General features: G+C 35.8%; 1 protein-coding gene across 1 annotated transcript in view; it reads right to left on the minus strand.

The window, feature by feature from the left end:
- The window catches only part of glra2 (glycine receptor, alpha 2), a 55,544-nt gene that overhangs the window by 17,355 nt on the left and 20,889 nt on the right, over positions 1-17,300 (minus strand). The window contains exons 4-7 of the mRNA XM_067444695.1: positions 16,164-16,387; positions 7,927-8,009; positions 7,719-7,856; positions 3,259-3,473 (exon numbers count right to left, since the gene is read on the minus strand). Coding sequence (XP_067300796.1) covers positions 3,259-3,473; positions 7,719-7,856; positions 7,927-8,009; positions 16,164-16,387 — 660 coding nt within the window. The remainder of the gene's footprint in view (positions 1-3,258; positions 3,474-7,718; positions 7,857-7,926; positions 8,010-16,163; positions 16,388-17,300) is intronic.

Consider the following 17,300-nt stretch of genomic DNA (forward strand, 5'->3'; position numbering starts at 1 on the left):
TTTGGTAATGTTCATTTGAATTGTAAATTTTGTAACTCCAATACTGAGTCAGTAGATCATCTTTTCTTCAAATGCCCCTTTATCAAAGAATTCTGGTCTGATTTGTCAAAATTTCTTGCTTCTAATTCCAGTTTTGTCATTGATTTTACCATGTGCGATATAATTTGTTATTTTTCTCATTGCAATCATAGTATAGAGTACATTGGGAATGTATGTATCTTGATGGCAAAATACTATATTCATAAATGTAAATTTTCATCATTGATACCCAAATTGAATAATTAACTTTGTGACTTAAACTACTTAATTAAGACACTTAATAAAATTAACACAAAAAAAAGTGTCAAACTTGTGGAACTATACAATGACTTGTTAGAAATGATATAACTTACTTATTGCCTCTGTAATTTATTTCTTTTTCTTTTTTTCTTTTTTTCTCTTCCCTTCCTTACCATTGTTCTACTTATAGAACCTTGTCATCCATTGTTGCTTGTTAAGATAATTGAATGTAATTTTTTAGGGATTTAGGGAAAGTTTAGGGATACGGCTACGGGCACTGGGCACGCGCTCATCAATATCGCCTCATTTAATGACCGTATCTGCAGTACTGTAAGGGTATGTTTAGGGTCGGTGTAGGCATTAATAAAACACATCTGTTAAGCAGCAAATGTATTTATTGTTATTTTATTGTGAGATTTTGCCTCACCTCTGACCACTGCTATACCCCTGCTAGCCATATACAGTAAAAGAAATGGACAGAGCGTTCCCATTGACTTCAACGGCGGAAAGTGAGGTCAGTAAGGAGCACTCACTTCCTGATGGCGGAGCGAACTGCGCCGGCTCAGACTGAGCTCGAGGACGTAGATGTGACGTGAGCCTCCTGTCGGACAGCTGTAGGTCTTCTAGTAGTTGTGGAAAGTGAAATCTGAATCACGTTGTTTAAATATTTTCTCCCGTTGCTTTTGGCTCACTATGGGCTTCTCCCCATTCTTCTCCCTTGACTTTATCAGACTTTATGTCTCCTCGTCCCCCCGACTGCCTCATAGACAGTAAAAGATTGCTTCTGAGCGTCTCCTCAGGTCTATACGGTAATTTCTCAACTGTGCGACAGAGTCGCGTTGGTTATGACGCAATCGTTAGCCTACTTTTACAAAAACAGCTTCTACGGGGCGATAGTGTAAGATACAAGGTAATGGAGCCTTTTATACATTGTCGTGTTTCTTTATAAATAAACAATGGACAAATGGAGTCTTTAAACGCCTCTGATGTAAAGTTATTCACTGTCAAAGTGACGCAAAAATGAATGGGAGTCAATGGGATGCTAACAGCAGGTGATGGCTTGGTTAGCAATGGCCGCCCCTATGGGGGGAACGCTTTCCGAGCGCTAGATTACCCCCTTGCTTCTAGCCACAACTCTTCTTCTCCGTTTTTAGTGTATTTCTGTGGCAGAATTACAGCGCCACACACTGGCCTGGCATGCAAACTACATCGTTTTTAGTCAGTTTCGGTAATCTTGTGTGGACGCAGATATTTCATGAAACGAGGATTGGGAAAGCGCTGGCTTCGTGTGGACGGGGCCTAAGCTTACACTCCTCTCACCGCCTGATTTATGAAGCTGTGCACACCTCTGCAATCCAGGTGTACGCAATACCTGCCCTTGATAAATGCGGCAGCTGAAAACGATCGCCATTAGAATAACACGCCCCTATATATTCAAGGCTCCGCCCCCCCACGCCCTCATTTTACGCCATGGGCACACGGAAGACGGCAAAGAAGCGAAACTTCTCCGACGTGGAGATCGGGCGCGCTCAATCATCTTAGTGCACTAGTCAGGGCACGGATTAGGACATAAGTCAACAGGCTGACTCCCTGATCAGTGCTCTGACTAGTGGACTAGTTTAAAGAGTGGGATTAAAGGCGCCCACAAAAACAATATATGGACCTAAATAACGAGTACTGTTAATAGTGTGGAGGTTGAGAAGAGCACTCCAGCAGTTTAAATAGCTGTTTGGATGAAAAATTACCATCACAATGTATTATTTTACAGAACATGTTTGAAACAATTAGCATTTAATTTCGGATCACGGCACATGTATTGGGGTGTACGATAGTGATGATGATGATGATGATGATGATGTGATGTGGAGTAGCCTACCATTCACATTAATAATTGCATGACAATTTGTAAGATTCTTTTTATTATTATGATTTTTATTATTAATGACGATTATTGTTATTTAGAAGAAGAATGCTGTTATTATTTATTTTATTATTATTATTATTTAAAAGAAGAAGAATGTAATTTGTATAATTTTTTTCAGTCTGAATTATTCAGTCCCAGTCTGTGCGCAGCTGCCGGGCAGGCTCGCAACTGGAGGAATACATGCCTCAAATGCTTTTGTAGCCTATAGTCACACAAATTAAACATTGAATACGTTGCACAAAAATAAACACTGAAGTTATAATTACTATGTTGTTGTTGTTATTTTTACAGCAGGTCATAATATAGCATATCTTTGTGAGTGCGTTTTGTGGTGTTAGGAATTGTTTTTCTGTGCATTTTCGTACTAACTCAAACGTACGTACACCACCTCCTGAGCTGGCGTAAGATTGGAGCGTGTGTGTGTGTGTGTGTGTGTGTGTGTGTGTGTGTGTGTGTGTGAGTACACCGCCTCCTGAGCTGGCGTAGGATTGGAGCGTGCCGTACGCCAACGTCCATATTGATAAATCTCAAAGTCACTGTGGGTTTGGGTGTACGCTGGAAATTTGGTGTACGCACTTTTGATATATGAGGGCCATTGTGAATGTGAATAAAATCAATAATAATCAAATTTATTTTCTAACTCTGCATTGCCTAATAATTTTTACAATTCATTATTGATTTATCATGCAGAGATTTGTTTTTTGATTTTTCTCCCTTAATATTCTAACACTAAAAATGTTTAATTAAGGTTAACGCTTTACAACAAGGTCTCATTTGTTAACGTCATTAATCCATTAGTTAACATGAACTAACAGTGAGCAATATAATTTATTAGCCTTTATTCTCTTTTCTGATAACGAGGGCGGGGCCACCTGTCACTCACATGAGATCCACCAATAGCAAACCACAACCCTCCAATCACTTCCCCACAGACACAATCAAGCCCCACCCCTACATTTGTTCTTGTTTGAGAAGCGATTCACTCGATATACGGATAGGACAGAACCCTTACAGTAAAATGATCCGAATGTTGTGACGTGAGTAACAGGCCTGACCTTTGGCAGCGATGCTCGTGACCCCGAGCTCTGCGTCGTCATGGTGAGGACGGTGGTGATGCCGAGCGCGACCCGAGCCGGAGCAGCGTCCATGTTGATCCAGAAGGAGACCCAGGAGAGGATGACGATAAGGAGGCTGGGGATGTACATCTGGATCAGGTAATATCCCATCTGCCTCTCCAGGTGGAACTTCACCTCGATGCACGTGAACTTCCCTGAACACCAGACAACACAATAAGGGAAACATCAGGTTTGATTGCATTGTGAAATGTGGGCGTTAATGTAGCAGAATGGAGATGGTAAGGGATTGATGGTGGTTTTAATTTTAAAAAATTTACGCAAAACTCGAACTTCAGTGTCTTTAAATCTGACCTGATTTTATCAATGCAAGAATAACTTTGATATTGTTAGTAAAAATTCAACTGGGCTTTACTTGATTATCCAGACATCATTGATTATAAACACTAGGGATGCTCTGATATGAACATGGCCGATACCGATAATTCTTTACATTTGAAAGCGGATAACTGATAATCATTTATATTTGAAAGCCGATAATCAATAATCCTTAACATTTGAAAGTCGATAACCGATAGTCCTTTACATTTGAAAGTCGATAATCGATAATCCTTTATATTTGAAAGCCGATAATCGATAATTCTTTACATTTGAAAGCCGATAACCAATAATCATATACATTTGAAAATCGATAACCGATAATCCTTTACATTTGAAAGCCGATAATCAATAATCCTTTACATTTGAAAGCCGATAACCGATAATCCTTTACATTTGAAAGCCGATAATCAATAATCCTTTACATTTGAAAGCCGATAACCGATAATCCTTTACATTTGAAAGCCGATAATCAATAATCCTTTACATTTGAAAGCCGATAACCGATAATCCTTTACATTTGAAAGCCGATAACCGATAATCCTTTACATTTGAAAGCTGATAACCGATAAACCTTTACATTTGAAAGCCGATAACCGATAATCCTTTACATTTGAAAGCTGATAACCGATAATCCTTTACATTTGAAAGCCGATAACTGATAATCCTTTACATTTGAAAGCTGATAACCGATAATCCTTTACATTTGAAAGTCGATAACCAATAATCCTTAACATTTGAAAGTCGATAACCGATAGTCCTTTACATTTGAAAGTCGATAATCGATAATTCTTTATATTTGAAAGCCGATAATCGATAATTCTTTACATTTGAAAGCCGATAACCAATAATCCTTTACATTTGAAAATCGATAACCGATAATCCTTTACATTTGAAAGCTGATAACCGATAATCCTTTACATTTGAAAGCTGATAACCAATAATCCTTTATATCTGAAAGCTGATAACCAATAATCCTTTACATTTGAAAGCCGATAACCAATAATCCTTTACATTTGAAAGGTGATAACCAATAATCCTTTACATTTGAAAAATGATAACCAATAATCCTTTACATCTGAAAGCCGATAACCAATAATCCTTTACATTTGAAAGATGATAACCGATAATCCTTTACATTTGAAAGCTGATAACCAATAATCCTTTATATCTGAAAGCTGATAACCAATAATCCTTTACATTTGAAAGCCGATAACCAATAATCCTTTACATTTGAAAGCCGATAACCAATAATCCTTTACATTTGAAAGCTGATAACCGATAATCCTTTACATTTGAAAGCCGATAACCAATAATCCTTTACATTTGAAAGCCGATAACCGATAATCCTTTACATTTGAAAGCCGTTAACCAATAATCCTTTACATCTGAAAAATGATAACCAATAATCCTTTACATTTGAAAGCAGATAACCGATAATCCTTTATATTTAAAAGCTGATAACCGATAATCCTTTACATTTGAAAGATGATAACCGATAATCCTTTACATTTGAAAGCCGATAACCGATAATCCTTTACATTTGAAAGCCGATAACCGATAATCGTTTACATTTGAAAGCTGATAACCGATAATCCTTTACATTTGAAAGCCGTTAACCAATAATCCTTTACATTTGAAAGCTGATAACCAATAATCCTTTATATCTGAAAGCTGATAACCAATAATCCTTTACATTTGAAAGCCGATAACCAATAATCCTTTACATTTGAAAGCTGATAACCGATAATCCTTTACATTTGAAAGATGATAACCGATAATCCTTTACATTTGAAAGCTGATAACCAATAATCCTTTATATCTGAAAGCTGATAACCGATAATCCTTTACATTTGAAAGCCGATAACCAATAATCCTTTACATTTGAAAGATGATAACCGATAATCCTTTACGTGTGAAAGCCGATAACCGATAATCCTTTACATTTGAAAGCCGTTAACCAATAATCCTTTACATCTGAAAAATGATAACCAATAATCCTTTACATTTGAAAGCAGATAACGATAATCCTTTATATTTAAAAGCTGATAACCGATAATCCTTTACATTTGAAAGATGATAACCGATAATCCTTTATATTTAAAAGATGATAACCGATAATCCTTTACATTTGAAAGATGATAACCGATAATCCTTTACATTTGAAAGATGATAACCGATAATCCTTTACATTTGAAAGCAGATAACCAATAATCCTTTACATTTGAAAGCTGATAACCGATAATCCTTTATATTTAAAAGCTGATAACCGATAATCCTTTACATTTGAAAGATGATAACCGATAATCCTTTACATTTGAAAGATGATAACCGATAATCCTTTACATTTGAAAGCTGATAACCGATAATCCTTTATATTTAAAAGCTGATAACCGATAATCCTTTACATTTAAAAGCTGATAATCGATAATCCTTTACATTTGAAAGATGATAACCGATAATCCTTTACATTTGAAAGCAGATAACCAATAATCCTTTACATTTGAAAGATGATAACTGATAATCCTTTACGTGTGAAAGCTGATAACCGATAATCCTTTACATTTGAAAGCTGATAACCGATAATCCTTTACATTTGAAAGCAGATAACCAATAATCCTTTACATTTGAAAGCTGATAACCAATAATCCTTTACATTTGAAAGCTGATAACCAATAATCCTTTACATTTGAAAGCTGATAACCAATAATCCTTTACATTTGAAAGCTGATAACCAATAATCCTTTACATTTGAAAGCTGATAACCGATAATCCTTTACATTTGAAAGATGATAACCAATAATCCTTTACATTTGAAAGCTGATAACCAATAATCCTTTACATTTGAAAGCTGATAACCGATAATCCTTTACATTTGAAAGCCGATAACGATAATCCTTTACATCTGAAAACTGATAAACAATAATCCTTAACTTCTGAAAGCTGATAACTGATAATCCTTTACATTTGAAAGCTGATAATTGATAATTCTTAACTTCTAAAAGATGATAACCGATAATCCTTTACATTTGAAAGCTGAAAACCGATATATTGGCTGATAAATAGAAATCCCAAGTTTTATCAACTTTGAGAGCCAAATGTCAAAAACCAAAAGGCTCACCATTAAAAGCCATATCCCAAACACTTCACCATGAATCAAACATATACAGTACAGTAGCCTAGTTTGAGCCAGTGTAAGATCATTAACTTTTAACATTAATTTTTACACTCCTTTGTCCAACTTACTTGCTTTAAAATGGTAACACTTTACAATAAGGTTTAATTTTGTTAGTATTAGTTAACATTAACCAACAATGAATGAACAATACATGATTTATTACTATATATATATATATATATATATATATATATATATATATATATATATATATATATATATATATATATATATATATATATATATATATCTTATTAATTAAACATTAGGTAAATTACCAACTAAGTTACGTAAGGCCAACAACTCCTGTGGACGCTGAAACTGAAAATGATCCCCGGTAAATTGAAGCGTTGTGTGTTATTAACTCAACTAAATGCATCCTATACGAGATAAATCAGATTTATAGTACATAAACTTAATATTACGACATTATGAATAACACTGATGATCTCTTCATCACTGCTCCTGTTAGTGGGTGGGATATATTAGGCAGCAAGTGAACATTTAGTCCTCAGAGTTGATGTGTGTGAAGCAGGAGAAATGGGCAAGCGTAAGGATTTGAGCGAGTTTGGCCAGATTGTGACGGCTAGACGACTGGGTCAGAGCATCTCCAAAACTGCAGCTCTTGTGGGCTGTTCCCGGTCTGCAGTGGTCAGTATCTATCAAAAGTGCTCCAAGGAAGGACCAGTGGAGAACCGGCCACAGGGTCATGGGCGGCCAAGGCTCATTGATGCACGAAGGCTGGCCCGTGGGGTCCGACCGCACTGAAACATATTTTCCTTTTTCAATAGTGTTCTCATGATATCACAATCTTTTAATGATTAATTGTGCAGCACAATGTAAATGTATTTAAATATATATGTATAGTGTATATAAATCTTCTGACCTGTATTATAGTGTTTGGTGCAGTAGCCCAGGTCCTTCTCGTCTCTGATGAGGAACTGTGGTAAAGTCAGACCATCAGCCACCTGGACTGGACCTTTATCAAGCCACTCAAATATCAGGTCGTTCATGGTGTATCCGACTGAAAAACAGCATAGCGTCAGTCCATGAACATGAACTACTGATGATAAAGAGACTCCTGAAGGACTCACAGCTCTCCAGCTGCATCGTGCAGGTCTGGACATCCATCGGGAAGTTCTTCAGATCCATCGGACAGGACAGTATTAATGTCAACCTATGAACAATAACACAGGCAAGGCACAGTTATTTCTATAGTGCTTCATACAATGAGTGAGTCACTAAATCATTCACTCAAGAGATTTGTTCAAAAACACTGATTTATCCTGTAATGACACAAGTGAATCTTTATGAGTGAGTCATTGAATCATTCATTCACTCAAGAGATTCGTTCAAAAACACTGATTCATCCAGTAATGAAACAAGTGAAGTCAGATCAATTCATTGTTGATTCAGTTTCAGAATTAATCAAGAAACTAATTTGGTTCACCAATAAAGTAGCTCTAAAGAAATAGAAAACATACTGTATACATCAATATTGTATAAATAATTTCAAATTTATTTCCCATCATATATAATTATTTATAAACAGGAATTGGAAAACACGAGACGCTAATAAATAAGGATAGTTTTAGGAGAGAAAAGAATTGCAGAACGTAATAATAAATTTGCTTTAGATCATAATTAGTAATATAATAATAATACAATAAGGCCCCATTTAATGTTAGTTTATGCATTAACTAATGAGACTTTATTTTAAAGTGTAAAGTTTTAAATAATATTAACCGATGCAACTTTTGATAATGGATTAAATGCTGAAATGATCATTAACTTGGATAAATAAATGCTTTTTTCGTTGTTAGTTTAATGCAGTCAACAAATGAAACATTATAAAGTGTAAAGCATAATTTGTAAGCGCAGTTATTGCTGAAATCATAAATCTGCAGCTGATGCTGTAATATCAAACCGTTTGTGAACGTGACTTTACCCGACTGGAGTCTTGAATGATAATGGAAGCGTCTGACGAGCGGCTCTATGATTTATGCATGAATTCAGCGCTGATGTGTGCAGGTTTATATAAATAGAGCATCATTTATGAAAACTAGGACAGCGTCATATCAGCTTATTTTCACAACAGAACGTAACAGAGATCCTCCAAACACGAGTCGAGCTACAGATGTCTCTGGAAGAAGACAAACGCTTTCATCAACGAGAACGAGTGAGAGAAAACTAAACCTGATGACCTGATCACATTTCACTAATAATGACCAGAAGTGGCATGAATTAAACATGACTGAAATGTGCTCCTATAACACAGTGGGGCAAAAAAATATTGAGTCAGCCACCAATTGTGCAAGTTCTCCCACTTAAAAAGATGAGAGAGGTCTGTAATCTTCAATCTAAGTACTGTGATCTTAATCCTGTGCGAATCGGCCATGTCTGTACACCGCAAAAAATGCTCTTCTTACTCAGTATTTTTGTCTTGTTTCTAGTCCAAACATCTAAAAATTCTTACATTTAAGAAACATTTACTAGACAAGTACAAATTATTGTCTTGTTTTGGGAAAAATAACTCAAAATGAAGAGAGTTTTTGCTTAAAATAAGATAAATAATCTGCCAATGGGGTGAGAAAAATGATATTGTTTTCTGTTAGAATTAAGATTATTTTTCTCACCCCATTGGCAGATTATTTATCTTATTTTAAACCCTTAACTGTCACCGTCTCGTATACAGGACGCCTAAGTTTACTTCACTATATTTCACTTAAATCCTAATGTAATCATGACAAACTATATATTGTTGGAAAGGTCTAACACTCCTGAAGAGATATGTGTCCATTGTTTTATGATAAAAATTACATGGTGACAGTAAAATAGTCATTTATGACGAGAGTGCCCCTCAAAAAAAAAAAATCTACATCATAACAGCAGTTGTAACCTTTAACTACTTTATAATGAAAATCTTTTCTTATCTTGACAAAACACATAATTTCTTGATAAAACATATCACTTGAAAGGTCTGAGTCTCAGTGTTCCATATTTGGTGACTGTTTTATGATGGAAGTGATATTTGGACAGAAATTTACAGGAAAATACATCAAATAAACAATCAATGGAAATTGAGTGACACCCGGTGGCTATTTTTGGTATAGCGCCTTAACAAAATCTCATGGGGACTTCAAGTTTTGTGATATCAACTTCAAATTTGGAACACAATTTGGTTAGACATATGGCTTTGATTTAATAGTACTTTTAGAGTAAAAAATCTTTGTAAAATATTTATTTTATATAAATTAAACAATATTTTGTACTGTAATTTTCATTTTCAATAAATTTAAACTTCCATAACTTTTCTATAATTTTATAATTTGAAATGCTTTCACTTTTGTAATAATCTGCTGATTGTCATCTTTAAATCAAGACCACACTTAAGTCTATATTCCAAAGTATTCATGAATTACAGCCCTTTAAGTTTGGATAGTGCATTTTCATGACTATTCTCAAAAAGGGGGCGACAGCTAAGGGGTTAAGCAAAAACTCTTCATTTTAAGTTATTTTTTACTAAAACAAGACAATTACTTTTGCTTACTTTTTTTCCCCAATAATTAAAATTTGGCATTAGTTAACAATATCATTCTCCGACTCTTGCATTGCTCTCTCTGTGTGTTTAGCTTTAGCTTTAATCTGAGATCACCTGAGATTTCATCAGCCTCTTCTAACACTATCGTTTTCTTCAGGCGAGGCGTTGAAGTCGACTTTAATTGATAATGACTCTTTTTTTTATGTGCTTTTGCTGCAGGCGAACAGGGAGACGTCTTTAACAACGTGACGAGATCCTCCGGAGAAATGAATAATGTCTTTATATCTGATCAGCGCTGAGAGAGGAAGAATAAACCGCTTGATTATCAGTGGATTTGACGTTATTTGCTTTGTGTTGCTCTAAAACATTCACCTAGTTTAGTCAAATGGCACAAATCTGTCTGAATAGATGGTTAAAAATATGAAAATGAGCTGTGCTAATCCTGTAAAGCCTGACGAATGATATAAAAGCCCAAAATGGAATCCACAATTGAACCAAAATAGTGTGCATATGTGTTTTTTGAGTATCATATTAGATCCATCAGGCTTTTATGGCTCATAGTGAGAATGTGGAGGAAACATCAGCTCACTTTTATTCAGAGCCCCAAACTGAGCAAGATTCAGATTTTGACTGAAATCAGATTTTTTATCAGATTTTTTTTTCTGATGCTTGTAATGTAAATCATTGATATTTTTATAACAGCATAAAATGCTTATAATTATGTCTTAGTAAGATGATATTTAATGCTTAGTTTTAGCTCTGTAGTTTTAAAACAATGCAATACAATGATGATTGTACAAATAAAGCCTCTCGTGATTTTTATAATTAATGACGATGGATAATAGTGGTGTAACGGATCACAAAACTCACGGTTCGGATCACACCACGGATCGGATCAGAAAAAAGGGGGAGGAGACTATTTTTATTTGCTTTCCATATTTTGTATGAAAAAATGTTGGTGTAAACATAACCTATATGGTTATGGTTTTAACAAATATAAAATAAATAAACAGCTGAATAAATCACATTTTACTCAGTTGTTAAAGTGTAATATGTGAAATACAACCTGTGACGTGAAAATGGCCCTGAGCATATAATGGGAAAAAAAGAAAAAGATTAGGATGTCAGCATTCCCAGGGGAGAGAGTAGACCTCTTACGCCTGTTTAACACATATTCATTATTTTTATTTAAAATCTAAAAGTTGGTACTGAACATGGCTTATCATTATTACAATTCTCTTTGTAGGTCTACAGATATCATGTTAAACAATGTTTATTCAATTCATTACTTTATATGCGTGTAGCCTAGTACCTTATGAAACAGGTTTTTTCTTTAATTTTTTAATCTTTTTTAAAGAAATCCTGCAGGTCATAAAGATTTTTTTTCTCCAAGAAAGGAGTGCTCTCATTCTTTCATTTGTTTACCTAAATCTAAATGCCATTTTTCTTGCTTTACCCAGGGCAAAAAGCCATGTGTTGACTTTGAAACAGAGTAGCCTACACTTTACATTATATGCGGGGAAATTACTAGATTTTCGCATCACTGTTTGTTTCAAAGCAGACAGCGCGCTATCACTTTAAAACCCTCTATGGTACGGGCAACATAGTCTATTTTAGATTATTCTTAATCAAATGAAACACCAATGTATTGTTCAAACCTATCCCCGGGAAGAAGAACTCAAAGAGTAAAAAAATGGGTCACATGACCCACAGGGGTCCATTTTGTGTCCTGTTTCAGTCATGTGCGCAGGTCACATGACTCCATATTTTCTCCAATGAAAACGGCATTTTTCACTAATTTCCTGTCCAGATAATCACCCACAAAAATATGAGTCACCTTCACTGGTTAGTAAAGAATTATTTTCAAGAACTTTACATTATATATCATCAAATGTTTTAGAGTAAATAACAAAAAAACTGTGTGTTGCCTCAAGGCAACATTGTACCATAATGGATTCGCGTAAGGCCATAGCAGACACACAGGTTGGATACAAATACAGCATATTTGTAAGGAAAAGAGTTAGAATTATCTAAATATATCTGCATTTTTGCACAATATTGTAATGCATGTATAAAAATAGCAATACACATACTATAACTGCATATATTATGATCTGCACATGTTCTATAGCACTCAAAAAAGGTATAAAACACCACTGATGAGGATGAGGATGAGGTGTCGTGATGAGGAAGATGAGGCCAATCCGGCAGGGAGAGAGTGAGGGTGAGATCAAAGATAGAGATGAGGATGAAGATGGTTATGATATGATATTATAACTTGATGTGATAACTTGATGTGATGGCTTGGTAATACTTGTGTTCCACGATGGTACAATGTTGCCTGAGAGCAACAACTGAATTTGAAATGTTGCTTTTTATTAAATATGAATTTTGTAATACATTATAAACTGGATAAATGTGTTGGTTCAGGTCTCTGGTTAAAGAAATTGATTTTTCAATAAATATATTCATTTTTTCTTCATGAAAATGTAAAAAGTTTAAATTTGTCCGAGGCAACAAACTTTTAAAAAATAAATAAAAATAAAAATTCTGATTTTTTTTATTGCTATTGTTAAAGTGTCCTATTTTAAGCAGGAAAAACACCACACATTTTTTTTTCCTCATTGAAATCATATTGCGTACCATAGAGGGTTAATTCAGTGCGTTCAGCACAGCAAATCAGACTCGGTGCAGAAACGATCGCCGCACTTCGCACTGACGGACCGACGCTGTGTGCAGTGTGAAAACTGTAATCTGTTAACATGGGTACGGAAAAAACACGCACCGCAAACAGACTAGGCGGTGTGAAACAGGCATCAGCAGGTGTGCTTCAGATAGCCATGCTCGATGTATTGCCACGGCTTTCTCATGCTGCCACAATAACCTTACCTACGTACTGATACAGTTTTGTCCACTACCCTTCTGCCGTCATCATTATATTTCACGGGGAAGCCAAACGATGCTCTCACGCGATGTGAATGATGCAGGAGGCTTTTCAAGTTCTTCTGCGCCTCCGCTAGCCATTTGTTGACTAATGATGCCTTCACGTGAACGACTGCTGTTTGAAGTTTCACTGAAACTCGGCATCGAGTTTAAAGGAACAAAATTACTTGTAATATCGGCATATGCAACGGCCTTTTACCCTGCGATCGCTAAACAATTAAGATTAATCCGCAAGTTTAAAAAAAACTTTTTTTTAAAACCGCAATATGATCGCAATATGATTTCACTATCGCAAATATGACGAGTGAAAACTGGGTTTGATGGAAATAGTAAGTTTGACAATAAGGTTTGAGTATGTGTAAATCTGTGGAGGGTATGATGAGTGAGTAAGGGTTTTAACAAGAAGGTTCCTGAGTAAAAATCAGGGAATAGTGATTAAAATGGATGTTATGAACGTGTTTGAGAAAGAAATGAATGAGAGGTGTTCTAATTAAGATGGTACATGTATGTAGGCTGTAAACTGAAGAATGTTTATTTTTATATCAGATCATTATTGTGGATCTGACCATTTTATTTTATCTTATTTTTTTTTATTTTTTTTTTATTTTTTATTATTATTATTATTTTAATTACTATATCTTTACGACTGTTTTAACTATGCTTGTTTTTAATTCTTTATTCGTCCATATGGTATTCTTTTTTTCTCATGCATTTGTTACCACTATTTTAATTAATTTCTATGTAAAACACTTTGAATTGCCATTGGGTATGAAATGTGCTATACAAATAAACTTGCCTTGCCTTGCCTTGCCAATAGATCCGCGGGTCACGTGCGTGCCGAACCGTGGATCGTGATCCGTTCAGATCACGGATCAACTGCGATCCGTTGCACCCCTAATGGATAATCAAGTACACTGCAAAAAATGCTCTTCTTATGTGTCTTGTTTCTAGTGTAAATATCTTGTAAAAAAATAAATAAAGCAAGATGCATTTACTAGAGAAGTAATATTACATGAGATATTTTTTCTTGGTTTGAAAATAAAATAATGAGTTTTTGCTTAAAACGGTTTCCGGAAAAAAATGGCGTTTGGGGGTAAAATGTCTGTTATTTTCAAGGGGGTAATCTAGCGCTCGGAAAGCGTTCCACCCCTAGGGGCGGCCATTGCTAACCAAGCCATCACCTGCTGTTAGCATCCCATTGACTCCCATTCATTTTTGAGTCACTTTGACAGTGAATAACTTTACATCTGAGACGTTTAAAGACTCCATTTGTCCATTGTTTATTTCTAAAGAAACACGACAATGTATAAAAGGCTCCATTACCTTGTATCTTACACTATCGCCCCGCAGAAGCTGTTTTTGTAAAAATAGGCTAACGATTGCGTCATAACCAACGCGACTCTGTCGCACAGTTGAGAAATTACCGTATAGACCTGAGGAGACGCTCGCAGGCAATCTTTACTGTCTATGAGACAATCGGGGGGACGTGGAGACATAAAGTCTGATAAAGTCAAGGGAGAAGAATGAGGAGAAGCCCATAGTGAGCCAAAAGCAACGGGAGAAAATATTTAAACAACGTGATTCAGCTTTCACTTTCCACAACTACTAGAAGACCTACAGCTGTCAGACAGGAGGCTCACGTCACATCTACGTCCTCACACACACACACACACTACATCCTCAAGCTCAGTCTGAGCCGGCGCAGTTCGCTCCGCCATCAGGAAGTGAGTGCCCCTAGGTTGACTTCATTCTTTCGCCGTAGACGTCAATGGGAACGCTCGGTCCATTTCTTTTACTGTCTATGGTTATTTTGGCAAAGTTGCTGCTAAAATTCGCAACCCACTGACGTCGCTCCGCTGCTCTGATTGGTTGTCGGTCTGTCCAATCGAGGTCTTTCCTGGTTGGGTTGAAACACGCCCCATAATCACAGCACAATGGAGCATCAGATCTGACTAGAGCTTATATAATATTTTTTAATTTGATCTATACATTCAATTAAAATCAGACACTATAGGGCTGTTACCAATCAAATTAAATAATTTACACAGAAAAATTACAACTGCATTAAATAATGTTATGAGATTTGTATTTTTGGATAAAAAAGAAATTTTAGAAACTATGTTTAAACATGAAACTAAACTACCAGTAGGTAGCAGCAGGTGAGTCTAATGAGTGAGTCATTGAGTCGATTCATTCAAATGATTCTTTCAAACGGCTGATTCATTCAAACGATTCATTCATACGGCTGATTCATTCAAGAATGAGGCAGTCGTTTACGAAAAGGTTATTGAATCTTTGACTCAACCGATTCATTCAAACACTGAATCGTTCAGTAACACACACACACACTGTTGCTGTGAGAGGCGTTATGGTTCTGCTGTGATATTTTCGCTGCTGAAACAGAACAAAAACAGTCAATATTGCATCTAAAATGTAAGTGACTTGATGTTAATTAATAGTTTATGGAGCGGTCATATGAAATCAGTGTCATTTTCAGTCGTGATGGTGTTCAGGAAAACACACTCTTGGTTGTGTGATGTTGTTTAACTGTATCATATGTTATAAATATATAAACTGCACATGTTGAATGTTTAGCTCAGAGTCTCAGTGTCTCATGTGTTGTGATTTCTCCTCGAGAGGCTGCGGAGCGTCAACAGCGCCACCTTCAGTTCATTATATATTACACTATTATCCACTATAATAGAGAAGTGATTTTGTCTATATCGCGAATGTAAGATGACCCCCCCCCCCCCCCCCCAAATTAGATATTTGGACTGGAAACAACAAAAAAATACTAAATAAGAAGAGCATTTTTTGCAGTGTAAAGCTGGGTTATGATCCTCTTACCTGATGCTGTACAGAACGGTTCCGTCCTTAAAGATCCTCAGGAGTTTGTTGTCCGTTGTGACATCGTGGAAGTTGGCGCCTTTCTCGTTGGCGAAAAACAGGTCTGGCTTCCAAATGGAGTCCAACATGGACGGGTCCAAATCCAGCGATGAATCTGGATACTCGCTGTAGGCCAGCCGAGGATCGTTCCACTTCTGCCTCAGGAAGATGTTGACCCTGTAGTCCTGCGAGACACACACGTTTGCTTCACACACTCTTAAAAATAAAACTGCTTTATTGACATCGATGGTTCCATGAAGACCCCTGGGAACCTTTACACTGCAAAAAATGCTCCTCTTACTCTGTATTTTTGTCTTGTTTCTAGTCCAAACATCTAAAAATTCTTAAATCAAGAAGTATTTACTAGACAAGCAAAAGTAATTGTCTTGTTTTGAGGAAAAATAAAGCTGGGCATACACTGTGCGATTTCTATGGGATTTCAGCAAGGTTACCTACTCACACTGTACGAGTAGATCGCATGCGATGTAAAGCCAGAGCTCACGATTGATGTGCTCTCACTGTGCGGTCCGACCGTCGAGCGCGTCTTGACTGCTCACACTGTACGGGTGAAAAATGCGCAATAAAACCCCCGTGGCAACGATAGACCATGGTGTATTAAAGAGAGGTAGCCTATCAAATGCATCAGCTATTGATATCAAGAGTGTTTAGAATTTATGTATAAAATTATTATTATTATTAGAGTAGGCCTACTTTTATTATTAAATCGATATTACATTAATTTGCCCCCTCCCCCCAACAATAATGCATAATCGACACACTGCATACTAAAATAATAGATTACTCCTCACTATTTAAAAACATTTAGCCCGATTAAACAAGGAATTATAGGTCTAATTATATGATTATAATGTCAGAACACTATAATAATGTCTGTCTCAATGAAAAGGCAGATTTATCTAAAAACAACTTGTTTAATACAAAATGGGCCTTCTCTTCTATTTTTTTTTCTCACAATATGGACCAAAATAGAAATATTAAGAAAATAAATAAGAAAGAAAATAAGGCAATAGGCTATGCGTTATCAGTATGTTGAATTACATTTATCTCTCGTTGTCTGAGAATATGCTCCGAAAGCTT

This window comes from Pseudorasbora parva, chromosome 5 (genome assembly GCF_024679245.1).
Source record: "Pseudorasbora parva isolate DD20220531a chromosome 5, ASM2467924v1, whole genome shotgun sequence".
Classification (NCBI taxonomy): Eukaryota; Metazoa; Chordata; class Actinopteri; order Cypriniformes; family Gobionidae; genus Pseudorasbora; species Pseudorasbora parva.